Source organism: Sphaerodactylus townsendi, linkage group LG01 (assembly GCF_021028975.2).
Source record: "Sphaerodactylus townsendi isolate TG3544 linkage group LG01, MPM_Stown_v2.3, whole genome shotgun sequence".
Classification (NCBI taxonomy): Eukaryota; Metazoa; Chordata; class Lepidosauria; order Squamata; family Sphaerodactylidae; genus Sphaerodactylus; species Sphaerodactylus townsendi.
In genome coordinates this window covers 136,592,779-136,607,603 of record NC_059425.1, presented here as the reverse complement: position 1 = coordinate 136,607,603, position 14,825 = coordinate 136,592,779, and the positions used below count along the sequence as shown (strand labels likewise).

Genomic DNA, 14,825 nt, shown 5'->3' with positions numbered 1-14,825 from the left:
GAATTGTCACATGAAGCCAGGGCCTTGCAACAGTCCCTGTCTTAAAGGAAAATTTCTACAGAATCTAGAAATGCTGTTAGGTTAACTTCTGATATCACCCAAGCATTTAACTACTGAATTCTGGCTCATCACCATTTTGAGGTCCTTCCAAAGTGTTCCCTGTCAGATATTCTCCCTCTTCACCACCTTCAACCTGGCATGTTTGCTATGCTTTGATTCTTCAGTATCACTTGCTCCCATATTTAGTTGGTTACCAAGTCACGTTTCCTCTTTCACTCTAGTTCTCTGCTTGTACATTGTAACCTGTAATAATATTTTTCTCCCTAATGACTGTTGTGGGCTTGGAAGAAAGATGAGTAAATTCTTCTTCTGATCCTTCTCCACCTTTTTGCAACAGTCAGTACAAACACACCAAACCTCCAGTATAAAATGAAATAATTGATTGGTGCATTTAGCAAACGGTTTGCGTAACAGGCAAATTAGGCTGCACAGATTTTGACAACTGAAGGAGCAATGCTTAGATGTCGCCTTGCCATCTGTTTTGGATTGGTAATCCCACACTAGTCTGGGCTTCCCACAGTGTCCATGTTGGTGAGAGAACTTGGAAGGGGGCAGACATGACGGTGCACAATGTATTGATTTCACATCCTGGCTAAAACTCTCTGGTAGTACTACAGAAGGGGAACTGCAGAGTGTCAGCTGACATAGTGACATAATGTCTGGGTTTTCACCCAGACATGGCATCATGCAACAACCCTTTATCTTGCTCCCTCAAAGTTCCCAGAGGTGCTGGGTGGCAGCAAGTAAGTAGCAAGTAGCAAGCCTACTTAGAAGACAGAAATGATGAAAGTGAATATTCTGCTTTGGAAAGCTGAAAGCCATATAGTTATCACCCATTCTTGAATACAATTAATCAAACATCAAAACATTGTTCTTCGAGAATTGACATTTTTCTCACAAAACCAAGTTAAACACTTATAATTTGTTCTAGTGTTTAATATTCAAATACAGCTATCAGTAACAAAAAAAAACTTATCAAAAAAGTATCAATTAATTTGGACACTGGAAATCAGGACATAGGCCTTAGAAGTGAATCTTGTGGAATACTTCTGCTTCTGTCTCTTTATTAAAACGCTTTATTAAGTTGGATGCTTCAGATCTTCCAATAACTTTCAGGCATGTTTGAACCTCTTGCAGGAATTATGACACCTTGTTTCTGAAGCTGCCGCAGAACGTCCAACATGGAATCCAATTCTATACGGAATTTCTCCAGCTCCTGATTTTTCAGCAGGGCCAGCTTCCTCCATTTCTTAGTTTCCTGGTCTTGTTCCACTTCTGCAATATGCCGAGTGTGCTGTATTACCTGTGCGGCAGAAGACTACATTACTGTTTGGGACAAAATCCAATTGAAGAGATGTAAAATCCCCGAGTTTACGTAGCTGCTCTTGAATCCAACCTGCTTCCCCAACAAATTATTGGACTCAGCTGAAATCACTGAACCATTCCCCTCCAGTGAATGCTGGAACCTCATTGCAGGACCTGATTTTCATCAGTGGTCCAGGTGACATATGTTGGTTCTTACCCATGGAAAGAACACTTTACAAGTTATAACCCCCTGCATGGGTACCTTTTTGGGTACCCAAATATTTTCTCCACCCATAGCAAACGTCCTGAAGACCAGGAGGTGAGGAAATCTGTCCCTCATCCAACTCCTCCCCCAGGGTGATCAGACAGTCCAACCATAAAACATCTGGGCTTATCTCCCCCAACAAGGCCAACCTAGATAGCATAAGCCCAGTGGTTTGCAGTAAAAACCTCACTGCACATTCAAGATCTTGTTTTCTGGGAGATGTACAGGCAATGCCTCTCACCAGTCCTCCGACATCTACCATCATCTTATCTGTATGAGTGGAACTGTTGTTTGGGCTTCTGAAACAACAGCCAATTCAACAGGCTTTCTGGCAGGCACCAGCTTCCACCCTGACTGCTACATTTTCTTATGATCACAACAAACACAAATAAATTGCAGGGCCAAGGGAGTCAGATTTTGAAGTGCACTGGGTTGGATCCTGCTATGGCATAGCAACATTCACTTTTTCAGATAACAGTTTGCCATTTTAGTTACCTGCTGAAGCTCTTGCTCTCTTTGTTCATATCTGGCTTCCATCTGCCTGATCTTCCTTTCCAGGTGCACAAAGTGTTTCATTTCAGGCTTCTGGCTCTTTTTAGCTTCTCCAAGTTCTTCTAACAATTTTCCCATCTAAAATGTGATATTTTACATAGGTTAATAGGCTCTTCTGTGCATGCTCAATCACAACAGCAACAATAGGTGCAAGTATACATATACCAGGGGGGTGGGATCCTAGCTTTGCAAATGAAATCAAATGATCACAATATTTCTGTTGAAACAGAAATCTAAGGGGGATATCCCAAATTCAGAAAGACATAAGAAGAAAACTGCCACATCAGATCAATGGTCCATCTAGTTCAGGGGTAGGGAACCTGCGGCTCTCCAGATGTTCAGGAACTACAATTCCCATCAGCCTCTGTCAGCATGGCCAATTGGCCATGCTGGTAGGGGCTGATGGGAATTGTAGTTCCTGAACATCTGGAGAGCCGCAGGTTCCCTACCCCTGATCTAGTTCAACCTCTTGCTTCTCAGAGCGGTCAAGCAGATGCTGCTAGAAGGCCTATAACTAGAATACAGAGGTAAAAACTCTGTCTGGTATTACCCCTTAGCACCTGGTACCCAAACTGAGTATATACTCAGTTATCAGGAATGTTGGGAGGGCTATAGAGTTGTATAAGGCCATAATGTTACCTTTGTTTTTGGTTCTCCAAATTATCAGAAAACATTCAGAATCACAATATCTCATTAAAATGGAGCACTGTTGATTTGACACTCAAAGCAACTGGACCCAAATGACATAGAGGGAAGAGTCATGTGGATTTATGTACATGCCTACCTGTATAGCTGCATTCAAATTATGTGTCTCTAATTTAATTATTCTTTGTCTTGGGTTTAATCCAATCTGTAATTCAAACCAGGCCAGCTGCCTGATAATAAAGCTTGATATTAGATATGGCAAGGCCTATTTTCTTTTCATCTGGTAAAACTTTGAATCTGATTCTGGTTTTTTTATGACTGCAGGTGAATGTATTTAAATGTGATTGCCAATCCATTAATGTCTCATCTGGTACAAATATTGATAGAGTTGAAACAAAAAGTTTAGTTTTGGCAAAACATTCATTTTAATTGCTGATATTCCTCCAGATCAAGAAAGTTTTAATTTGGACCATCTTTGTAGGTCTCCTTTTATTTTTTCTAAGCCATTAAATAATTGGCTTTAAATAACATTTCATTATGTCTGGTTATATATATCAAAATATCTCACAGTTTTGGAATGAACAATCACAGCTTGTAAGTTCCTGGACTTTCTGTACCTCTTGCTCTGTTAGAGCATTTAGAATAAACTTAGTTTTCTTTCTATTAATTTTATAGCCAGAAAAAAGATCCTTATACCTCAATTAGTTCCATCAAGCATTTAACTAACTGTTAGGGATCCATGATCATTAATACTATATCATCTGCATAGCATTTTAGTTGGAATTTCTCATGACAGACTTGAAAAAATTTGACCATGCAAACAAACTTGGTAAATTTTGGCATACCGTTCACAAAAGCAAATAGAAAGAAGGTTGGTTAATACATATATATTTTTAAAATGATAAAACATCGATGGTAGAAAAAGAAATCCAAGAACAATATGTCCAGTTTTATTCAGGGTTGTGAAAAAAAAGATATCAACAAATAAGCATTAAGGGGATACATTAAAAAAATTAATTTGAAAATTGTACCATAAATCATTGAGAAATATTTAATCAGAATATATCGATACGAGAGCTGTCATAGGCAGTTAAAGAATTTAAAAAGGTGAAGGACCTGAGACAGATGGCCTAACCATAGAATATTACAAAAGCATGGAAGAAAAATTAAGCTTAAGATTATTAGATGTTATGAATTCTGTAGATTCTCCTGACAAACTGCCACCTTCGTGGCAAGATGCACACGTAACACTGATTTACAAAGAAGGCAACGACCCAGAAACACCACAGTCATACAGACCCATCTCATTACTGAACCTTAATTATAAATTTTTCACAAAAGTTATGACAACCAGATTGTGAAAATGTACGGATAATTCATGAAGACCGAACTGGCTTCACTCCCAAAATATTTATGAAGGATAATATACAATTTGTTACGAATGCCTTCGAGTTAAAGAAAATTAAAACCACCTTTATTTTTTTAGACTTCAAAAAGCCTTCTGATTGTATTTCTTGGGACTTTATGTTGACAACACCAGAAAAATGGAGACAAACCACATGTTTGAACCCCTCCCCGCAAACAAACTCGACAAAGAAAAACAGCGCACCAGGCAAAGGTTTCTAGTCTTGCTGTGCTCCTACTAGTCAGGGAGTTTTTGCCAAGATAAACGATTCCAACGTGCACTTTTTTACATGTAGCCTGAAATGTCAGAGTCCCTGAAGTTCTTAATTACATTTTGTATAATATGTTTTCAAAAGCACTGTCAGAGAACTAATGAAACAAGCAAGCAAGATGAGGCTGGTGCATCTTGCTACGACATTCTGCCTCTGGTAAGATTGGATGACACATGACACTGCTCCCTGGGGTCTGGCTTCTTCCTGAATAGGAAGACACCTGGGAGCCCCCCCTCCGTACCTTCTTGCATTCCACGGGGGAAGGGGCAAGATATAAGCACAGGCAAATAAGCTGCTTTTCAAGCCTTTGAAATTTATCAGACCCATTACTACCATTCCCTTGATGTGATTTCACACAGTCCTATACACAGTGCCGGGTATAAAATGCAATCACAAAAGGTGCCATTTCAGGATTAAATTACTAAAATTGTTTTGAAATGCTCTGCATTTCCCACTTACTTCTCTTTGAAGAATTTCCTCCCGCATCTGGGAAACCCTAAGTGCTTCTTGATCTCTTTGCAACTCGAGCAGCTGCTGCTGAAGATGTTTTATCAAGACCTACAGAAAGATTTAATCATTCTCCATTAAACTCATTATTTGAAAATTTCACCTAATAGCATCTCTTGAATCTTGCTAAGAAAAGGAGTACTAAGGTACTCCATGAAAGATATTCTTTATGATTAAGTCTGAAAGAAGAGAAAAAGAAGAGTTAAAATGGTAATGCCTCTAGGTGCTACAATAATAATAAAGGCTGCAAATATATTTATTGGATTTGAACCTTCTTTATTTGTAGGCAGCAGGCTATAAATTGGATTGTATTGGATTGATATATGAACTGCTGCTATAATGTATTTTAGTGTTTTTATTGGTATACTATTTTATGATTTTACTGTACTTCTTTTACTGTACTACATCATTTACTGTACTTCTTTTACTGTACTACATTATATTTGAGAGGCAAAGCATCCAGCTAGAAAATGAAGCTTATGTTACCAACTGTTTAAAACAGGAGGAGAAGCCATCAGAACCCTTGCTCCACTCCCCCAACCTGATTCTTTGGGATTTGCCACCCCCATTCTGGCTCCACACTCTGCCCATTATTGCCAAACGAAAAGCTCTCAGCAGTGGTGCTGTCAGCCCAGCACCACTGGGGACTGTGTATGAGAGTGTTGAGGAAGGCTAGCAAGTAAGTGGGGAAAGAATGCATGCACAGGGTGTGTGGTGGCAGGAGGGGAGAACCGTGTCCAAGGCCTACCGAACCCTGAAACTGGCTCTGGTTGCCATACAGCAGTGATAGCGAACCTTTTCGAGACCGAGTGCCCAAATTGCAACCCCAAACCCACTTATTTATCGCAAAGTGCCAATTTAACCTGAATACTGAGGTTTTAGTTTAGAAAAACGGTTGGCTCTGAGGCGTGGGTTACTCGGGAGTAAGCTTGGTGATAGTCGGTGGCTTTGCTTTGAAGCAACTGTGCAACTCTTCCAACAAGTGAATCATGACCCTAGCAGGGTTTACTCAGAAGCAAGCCCCATTGCCAGCAACCGAGCTTACTTCCAGGTAAAGGATCGTGCTTTAGTTCTTTGCATGAAAATCAGTGGGGTTTAACAGTGCTTAACAGGGTTACCTACGCTGCTTCCCCAAAACTAGGTCTTAGGTTTAATGCTAATAATCAAGCCCAGTGGCCCAGGCCAGCCTAGATGTTTGGGGGTGGGAGGGAGCGACTCTGTTTGCGCGTGCCCACAGAGAGGGCTCTGAGTGCCACCTCTGGCACCCGTGCCAAAGGTTCGCCACCACTGCCATACTGTCTTTTGAAGCACTGGGATAGGTGGCTGGCATGTTTTACCTCCTGCGTTGAAATTTTACTGTTTAACTGAGCCACTTTGGAAGTAGAATGCTCCACAGCATGCTGATGAAGAATGTTCTCTATCTCTTTCTGATGCGATGCTTTAAGGGCTGCAATATAGTCTTCTGAGTCTCCTTTCGTCCTATAAAGAAAAATTGTCTTTTTTTTAAAAAGGAGTCTGTTATACTTATTTGAAACTTCGAAGAACTTTAAATCATGCAATCCAATTATTCAGACGTGACATTTGTTTCTTTGCATCTTCATTCATTTTATTTGTCACTTCAGTTATAGTTTGCTTCTGTTACTTTAAGTTAGTAAGTTCTGTTACTTTAAGTTAAGTAAGTTCTGTTACTTTAAGTTAGGTGCTAACCTTCCTTCTGATGTCAGTTCTAGACGTGTGACAGGCTGCAGCGCTTGTGGCGCTTTTCCCTTGCTCCATTCCAGTACCACTGAAGAATGGGGGTCGAGCTTTGCAACTGCCTCTTGTACAAAATGCCCCAAGATATGAAGGGCTATGCTGAGAAAGAGGAACTTAACAACATCACCCCACTTTGCTCTTCCGCTGGGGCAGTCTCTGCTGACACAAGAGGCTCCACTGGTGCAAGAGGAAAGTGAAGTTCATTTTGCTCTCTTCACTGCAGACCCCTAAGCCATTTTGCCTTTGAGGCTCCTGCAACTCCTGACAATCACCTGCAGATCAGCTAGAAAGGTCTGCTGTCTGCTCACAGTTTCCAGCACCAAAACTCAAATTCCATCCTACTCTCATACAGAAATGAGAGATGAGAGGTCAATTTCAATCTCTTTTGAAAATGTACTGTCGAAGGCTTTCATGGTTGGAATCAAGTGGCTGTTGTGGGCAGAGGCATAAAAAGGGGGGAAAGCGCCTGGTACACCGGTGCATCCTCTGACCCCGCCCCGCAATGCCCCCCCGCTCTGGAATGCCCCCGCCACACACCCTCAGGGGGGCGCCCCTGGTGCATTGTGCCCCCTGTCCCCTTGGAGCTACACCTCTAGTTGTGGGTTTTCTGAGATGTGTTGCCGCGGTTTGGTACTTTTAGCTCCTACGGCTGGCATTTACAGAGGCATGCCTCAATAAGACATATTTCTCTCTGTGGCACAGTGTGGAGTGATTTGTGTAGTTGGATATGTTTTGTCCACCTCATACCCTCCCCCCTGAGAGGTGGACAAAACACATATCACTCCACATAGTGTCACAGAGAGAAACACATCTTACCCTATCATGCTTCTGAAGATGCCAGCCACAGATGCGGGTGAAATGTTAGGATCTAAAACTACTAGACCACGGCCATGCAGCCTACAGCAGCTTGCCTTTTGAGAATGTTAGGGACAAATGCATATTACACACACTCCCCCATCCTCATGGGGCAAACAGTTTTGATCAGAACAGCAGTGTGAGGTGAAAGAGTTCCCCTGAAGCCGGTATTAGGTGGAAAGATGAAGAACACTATTTGAAAAAATACGTTTTGTGGCCAATCATATTCTACATTTTTTTCCTGAACTTGACTGAAATTGCAAATATATTCACACTATGCTACTCACAGCCATTCCGTATGACATAGGCTGACCATCTCCAACTTGTGACATGTGCCTATATTATTGCTTCTCTTCGAGAGCCTGGCCTGGCAGCAAAGCTGACCACAACTTTCTGTATGCATAAATAGAGTTATAGGATGGAAATTAAATTAGGCCTAGATTCCTGGAGTTAGCAAGTTTTTGGTTTAAGGCTCTTGGTACGTCTTGATCTCCACGTCACATTGTCAAATGCAGCTCACTCTGCACATTCTGCCCACACACCAGAGGATGTGTGCAAGGATTTCCCACTCCTGTCAAAGACAATGAGAGATTTCTGTATGTGCCTGTAGAGCTGCACCTGACACTACACACAGCAAAGCCCTGACTGCTGGAAACAGCTGCATTTGCTGTGTATGCATGCTTCAGAAAACCCATGGAGCTACAGATCATCTACTGTTTGCCACTCGCTAGCATCCTGAACGAAAGGGTCACCTGTTCATGGCATTTCAAAGATGTCTGACAATGTATCAATTACCTCCATATGACACCTTCAGAATTAGCCAGCTCTGCTTGAGGCATTATCCTTTGCTGGTTTAGTTCCATGGTCAATTTTTCCAGCTTGTTTTTCAGCAGGGAATTTTCTTGCAGGACGTCTGAGATATGAGAATCAGCAAAGGCACTGGGCTGATATGTCTTCTCATCAGGAGTGCCAGGGAAGAACTCTTCACTTCTGGGGTTCTTTGAGCCAAAAATCACTTTCCCCACATTTTTTGAAGGATTTTCTTTACTATCAGTTTGGCCAGCTGAACCCTTACCAGAGAGCATAATCCTCCTTTCCTTCTGAAGTCTCTCTACAGTTCGTGTGAGGTCTTGTATCTCTCTGCTCTTAGCAACTAGGTCTTGGTTTAGTCTCGCCAACCTGGCCTTTGCCTGAGCCTGCTCCACCTGGAGTTCAAGCGACTGGATATCTGCATCCTCCGTTCCTTTCTGCTGAAGCTGTAGCTGAGCAATCTGACTTCTAAGGGAATCAATTTCTGCTTGAAGGTTTTTTACTGTGTTCTCATGGGCCTCGTTCACGCTACGGAGCTCTTCCTCAAGTGCTGCTAGGCTGACTGTCCTGTCTTGAAGCTTCAGAGGGTCATTCAGCAGCTTATATGACAAGAGCTGTTCAAGCTCACTGACCCTTTTCTCATACTGATGCTGAAAAGGCGGGAAATAGAAAGTAAAGCATAAACATTCATCTGTTTTCATCATGCCATATAAATCTACCACAGAGAACAAGCAATTAAAATATATATTTACTGCCTAGTTAATCACATGCTTCAAGAGATCTTGACTCAAACACAAAAGATCTGGGTCTGTTTTTGTATTTTCGTCTTCAATTTTTATCTGAAATATCTTTTCAATAGACCAATCTTTTACTATTTTACTGTTTATAGCCAGAAAGAGACCATGCATATCAGCTATTTTCTGTTTGCATCACCAATAGAGATGTGCGTTTCCTCACTATTTGAGCAATCCTAAATAGAATCCTACTCTGATCAATATAATCCCAGGATTAATCCCAGGAAAATCTTGGAAATACACTGTATGTTGAGCATCCAAGCCATAACAAACTGATCGGATTCCTCTTTTGAAATAATAAGCACGTCAGTATACACTGGAAGCTATTGGGTCATATGGATGATGATTTTATCATGTATGTAGCTGAACCAGTGGACTTGCTGATAATGGGGTATATTCAGCAATGCATTTCTGCAGATGCAAGAACTTCTTTCATGGTTCATCCACACCCAGTACTCTGAAATGGTCCTGAAATCCCACTCCTAGGATAGATGGCACACCCATGAGTGCGACTTTGAAAGATGCTTTAGGCTGCAGCAGGAGAGTGAAGCCGTGAAAGTCATGGTCCACTAGTGGAAGCCTTGGAATCTATAGAAACATGTTGTTGGATCCAACTCAGTATAAAGATCTGAATAACCATGCTAGAGGTACGTTCAAAGGAAATATTTTAATTCAAACTCTTCACTTCTTACTCTAGAATCAGCAACCACTTGGAAGTCCCTATAATGAACTTAAGTAAATTGGAGGGGGTGGTGGTTCTGTTTGCATAAGGATGCCCTTGGACCCCAGCCACAGCAAATTTGCCAACAAAACCCAAGAAGAAGAAGAGTTTTGATTTATATCCCCCCTTTCTCTCCTGTAGGAGACTCAAAGGGGTTTACAATCTCCTTGCCCTTCCCCCAAGTCACCTTTATTTTTTGAAACTGCTGTTCCATAGCTCGGAGACTTTTCTTAGCATCATCATCTTTACCCTCAAGTTCTGTTTCTAACTTTTTAATTCTTCTTTCAAGAAAATCAACTGTATTGGTTTTTGATGAAGCATCACCACCTCCATCAGAATTTGCTGTGGCAGCAGCATAGATCAAAGCTGGCAAAGAATTTGGATGTCTTCTTTTTATAATCCCTTCCATTTCCTTAACCTGTTAAAAAGTAGAATAAGTATTTAAAAATCAGCAGCAACAATGAACTTCAAATAGGTTAGAAATATCTTACTGAACTGTTTTGAAGGAGAACACTTTGAAAGTAATTTAACACTAAACCTTTTTTAAATAGCAGGGTTTTTTTAAGTGGAAGGGAAAATTCTGGCGAAGACCTAAATGAAGACCATCAACTCTGCGGACTGAGTTTAACATAGGAGCTTCACATTTGACTCTCTCTGCATTGCCACTAAATATATAGAAATCTGAAGAGCTGCCAAAGGAATGCTCAAGGGCTTGGGCATACTCAGTCGGGTTTTTTTTAACTTTTTTTCCTTTCAATGGCAAAGAATAGCTCTGAGTGTGATGCCCATCCTAACTTCTTCTAGGTCAGTGAGGGAAACCACTCACTGACCTCTCTTGTCAGATTTTTCCTGCCTTTTCCCCTTCAGGGTCTGAGGAGCTTAAGAAATGGTAGCATATGGTGAAAGTGAAGCACTTTCCCTCAGATCTGTAATTGACACTGAAGGTGAAGGATGCCCATTATTATTATACCCTTTCTAGGCAAACAAAATAATACTGAAGCAGATTCAAAACTTAATACGTTTCAATTTCACAGTTAGCTTAGATGTTATATTACAGGTCCCCCCCTCCCCCCTGATAGTACAGTTTCAAATACTTGAGATGGTACTGGCTTGTGGATGTACACTCAGGGTCTAACTCAGGTTGGTACATATATTCAGTATCCTCACAAGCCTTCCTAGTTAGAAAATCCTAAAATAAAACATTAATTGCTCTCTCCAGAAAAAAATAAAGAAAACCCCCAAATAGACTACTGGTTCTAGGGATTCTTCTTCCCTCTTTTTGGAAGATCTATCCCTCCTTGGTTTTATACATATATGGTCCCTTAGCCTAGGCCCCTCAATAACTCTCCACTAGTTCACTCAGTCTGGTTATTAATTTGCTTTCAACACACAGCTCACAATCTGTCACACAATAGAGCAAGCCAGATTCACATTATTGACTGCAGCTACTCTCTTCAGAGATGATGTTTAGCTCAGTTAAAGGCAGTTAGATCTTTACACCAGGAAGACAGGGTTGCACTTACCTGTAACTGCTGTTCACCAAGGTCTTCTGTGCAGACACACACTGGGACTGCACCTGCACACAGGCCTGCCATTTGGCAGATTTTTACAAGCTCCAAGCAACAGGAGAGGGTGCTGAACCCTCCGGATGATGATGCGACGGCCCCTTCCCACTCAAACTGTCATGAGATCTGGAGGGACATCCCCCTCTCCCCATAGATCCTAATTACCGCCGTAAACTACATCACCGAGGAAAACGTGACAGAGTCAAAATGCTCAAAATTGTGACATGAGGAGAATTCACAGTGGGCAGAAGGGCGGGTATGTGGGTCTGCACAAAATACATTGATGAACAGCAGTTACAGGTAAGTGCAACCCTGTCTTCATTATTGGTCTTTAGTGCAGCCCCACACTGGGATTCTGATTAGCTTACCAAAAAGGTCGTGGGGAACACTCTTCACTGGATCAAGGAATGCAAAACAGTCTTTCCCACCTCTGCATCTTCTCTGGATTGCAGGTTCAGTGCATAATGTGTCCTCAGAGGACCAGGTCGCAGCCTTGCAGATCTCATGAAGAGAGACACTGCAATGAAAGATGACAGAGGCTGCTTGTGCTCTGGCAGAATGTGCTCTGCCCTATGGGCATGTCTTCCCTGCAAGCTAATAATGTTGACGAACAGCAGATACAACCCATCTAGAAATGGACTGAGCTGAAGCAGCTCTATCTTTTTTGGGCCAGAGTAACAAACAAAAAGAGATCTGCTAACCTGAAACTGTCTCATTCTATTTATATAATACAACAATGCTCTCCTAACATCTAGCCAATGCAGAGCCCTTTCTCCCTCATTAGAAGTTTGGGAAAAGAGCACTGGTAAAACCACCTTCTGAGTTTGGTGAAAGGCTGAGGAAACTTTGGTTAGGAAATCAAGGCTGGGATGTAGGACCACCTTATCATACATTTTTTAGAAAGGAGGGTCTACTTTGAGAACAGCTAGTTCACTAACTCTCCTAGTAGAAGTGACAGCCACTAATAAGACAACCTTCCAAGACAAACACTGCAGCTTGCAAGAGTGTATGGGTTCGAAAGGGGGGCCTGTTAACTTTACTAAGACTAGGACAGAGACCACTGAGACACTAGCCTGGGGTGAGGGGGAAATATGTTGTTAAGCCCCTTAAGCAATCTCTTAGTCAAGGGCTGAGAAAAAAACAGCAGAGGCCTCAACCAGATCATGATGCACAGAGATGGCAGCTAATTGGACCATGATGGAGGAGACAGCAAGGCCCCTTCTGGCTAAGCCCGAAAGGGAATCCAAAACTAAGGACAGGTAAGGGGTCCTCACATTTGGCTTGGGCCCAAATTGAAAAGGAATCCCATTTTTTACCATAAGAATAGTGAGAAGAAGGCTTGCAGGCCTGCAAAATTACTTCACATACACCCTCCAAGAGCATTTGTCGTTTGGCTGAATATGCCACATTGTCAGATGCAATCTGGAGACGTCGGGATGGATCAGGTTGCGCCATATCAGGAGGTCCCTCACAGGGGACAGGGTGAGAATGTCTGGATCTGAAACATTGGCCAGCATGGTATACCAAATCTGCTTTGGCCAGAGCGGGCTATAAGGATGCAGTCTGTGTTGTCTGCAAGAATCTTTCCCATCACCCCGGATAGAAGGGGGAATGGAGGGAAGGTGTCGAAGAGACAGCCCAACCAATTGAGCTGAAAGACATTCCCTAGACTAGTTGGGTCATGACCTGCAAGGTTAAGGGAAAAGCTCTGTCAGACCAGGCCTTGGGGATAAAAACTGGGCAGATCTTGCAAGCTTGCACATTATGAGCCTCTCCCAAACACAAGTGGTGGTCGTGTTTGTTGCTCTGGGCCATTTTTGTTGAGCACTGGGAAGATTTTTTTGAACACAGGCTTAGTAGTCATGCTGATAAGGGCAAAGAGGACAGAGGACCAGCTAACAAGTAGCTGCCTCGAAGGAGGAGCACTAGGTCAGTGAAAGCCACCTCAGCACTATCCACAAACGAAGAACTTACACGCAGAGCTCGAAGAAAAATGTCTCTGCCAAATAGTGGCAAAAAATTGACTGAGGGAAGAGTGAGTGCATCCCTCCAGATCTTGTGACAGTTTGAGCAGGAAGGAGCCATTTTGTCATGGTCTGGAGGGTGCAGTGCTCCCTCCTGTTGCTAGAGGACTGTAAAAATCTCCCGAACAGCCAGCCTGCGCGCAGGTGCAGTTTCAATGTGGAGCTGCACTGAAGACTGACAATATGAACTCTAAAATTCAAAAGCCTCAAAGATAGTTCTTCACAGGGAGATATTCTCCTCCCTCTATGCAACATCAAGTTTTTCAGCCAATCAGAGTGCAGGATGCCACAACCAATCAGGTGGTTTCTCCTGTTCCTAAGGCTTTCTATGCCTCACTCTGAATGTAAACAATAATGCCTCTGACAGACCTGCACTTTTAAATTAACTTTTCCTCTGCAGTCCATTATTATTATTATTATTATTATTATTATTATTATTATTATTATTATTATTATTATTATTATTATTATTATTATTATTATTATTATTATTATTCAAAAACAGTTATACACAGCAAACAAGATCAACATGCTGGATTTTGTATTACATCACACGTCAGACACTTCCCAAGCATCTAAGACTGTGTGATATATTGACGAATAATGTGTGCAGAGCCGAGTAGGGTGGCTTTTTGCAGCTGACATATGGTGATTTTGTCAGCACCGATTGTTTTTAAGTGCCGTCCAAAGTCTTTAGGCACTGCACCCTGTGTGCCGATCACCACTGTGACCACCTTTACTGGTTTGTGCCAGAGTCTTTGTAGTTCAATCCTTAAATCCTCGTAGCATGTAAGTTTTTCCAGTTGCTTCTCATCAATTCTGCTGTCACCAGGAATTGCAACATCGACTATCCACACTTTCTTTTTTTCCACAATCATGAGGTCAGGAGTATTGTGTTCCAAAACGTTGTCAGTCTGAATTCGGAAGTCCCAGAGTAGTTTTACGATGATGATGATGATGATGATGATTATTATTAATTTGGATTTTGTAGACCACCTCATCCCCGGAGGGCTCTAGGCGGTTTACAACACAACACATAATATCCAACAATCATTTAAAACACAATTACAAGCCTTAAAATCAACAGCAGCGTACAGAATCCTAAAAACAGCGTCAACTCGAATTCCCTATGAGTGGCACACAGTCCCAAGGCTGGGAGGGGCGGCAATGTCAGAAGATGGAGCCAGTATAAGGCATTGCCAAAGAGGACAACATATGGCAGGGGCCTCCATTAGGGGGCAGCCAATCCCTGGCCAGCCTCTCCAAAAGCCTGGTGGAACACTCAGTTTTA

The 14,825-nt window shown here is 42.1% G+C and overlaps 1 protein-coding gene across 2 annotated transcripts in view; it reads right to left on the bottom strand.

The window, feature by feature from the left end:
- Positions 1 to 981: 981 nt before the first annotated feature.
- The window catches only part of CEP162 (centrosomal protein 162), a 58,033-nt gene continuing 44,189 nt past the window's right edge, over positions 982 to 14,825 (bottom strand). For both annotated transcript variants that reach the window (XM_048495062.1, XM_048495066.1), the window contains 6 exons: positions 10,133 to 10,363; positions 8,416 to 9,080; positions 6,348 to 6,489; positions 4,963 to 5,061; positions 2,126 to 2,260; positions 982 to 1,363 (listed from right to left, as the gene is read on the bottom strand). In XM_048495062.1, coding sequence (XP_048351019.1) covers positions 1,154 to 1,363; positions 2,126 to 2,260; positions 4,963 to 5,061; positions 6,348 to 6,489; positions 8,416 to 9,080; positions 10,133 to 10,363 — 1,482 coding nt within the window. In that variant the 3' untranslated portion in view covers positions 982 to 1,153. The remainder of the gene's footprint in view (positions 1,364 to 2,125; positions 2,261 to 4,962; positions 5,062 to 6,347; positions 6,490 to 8,415; positions 9,081 to 10,132; positions 10,364 to 14,825) is intronic.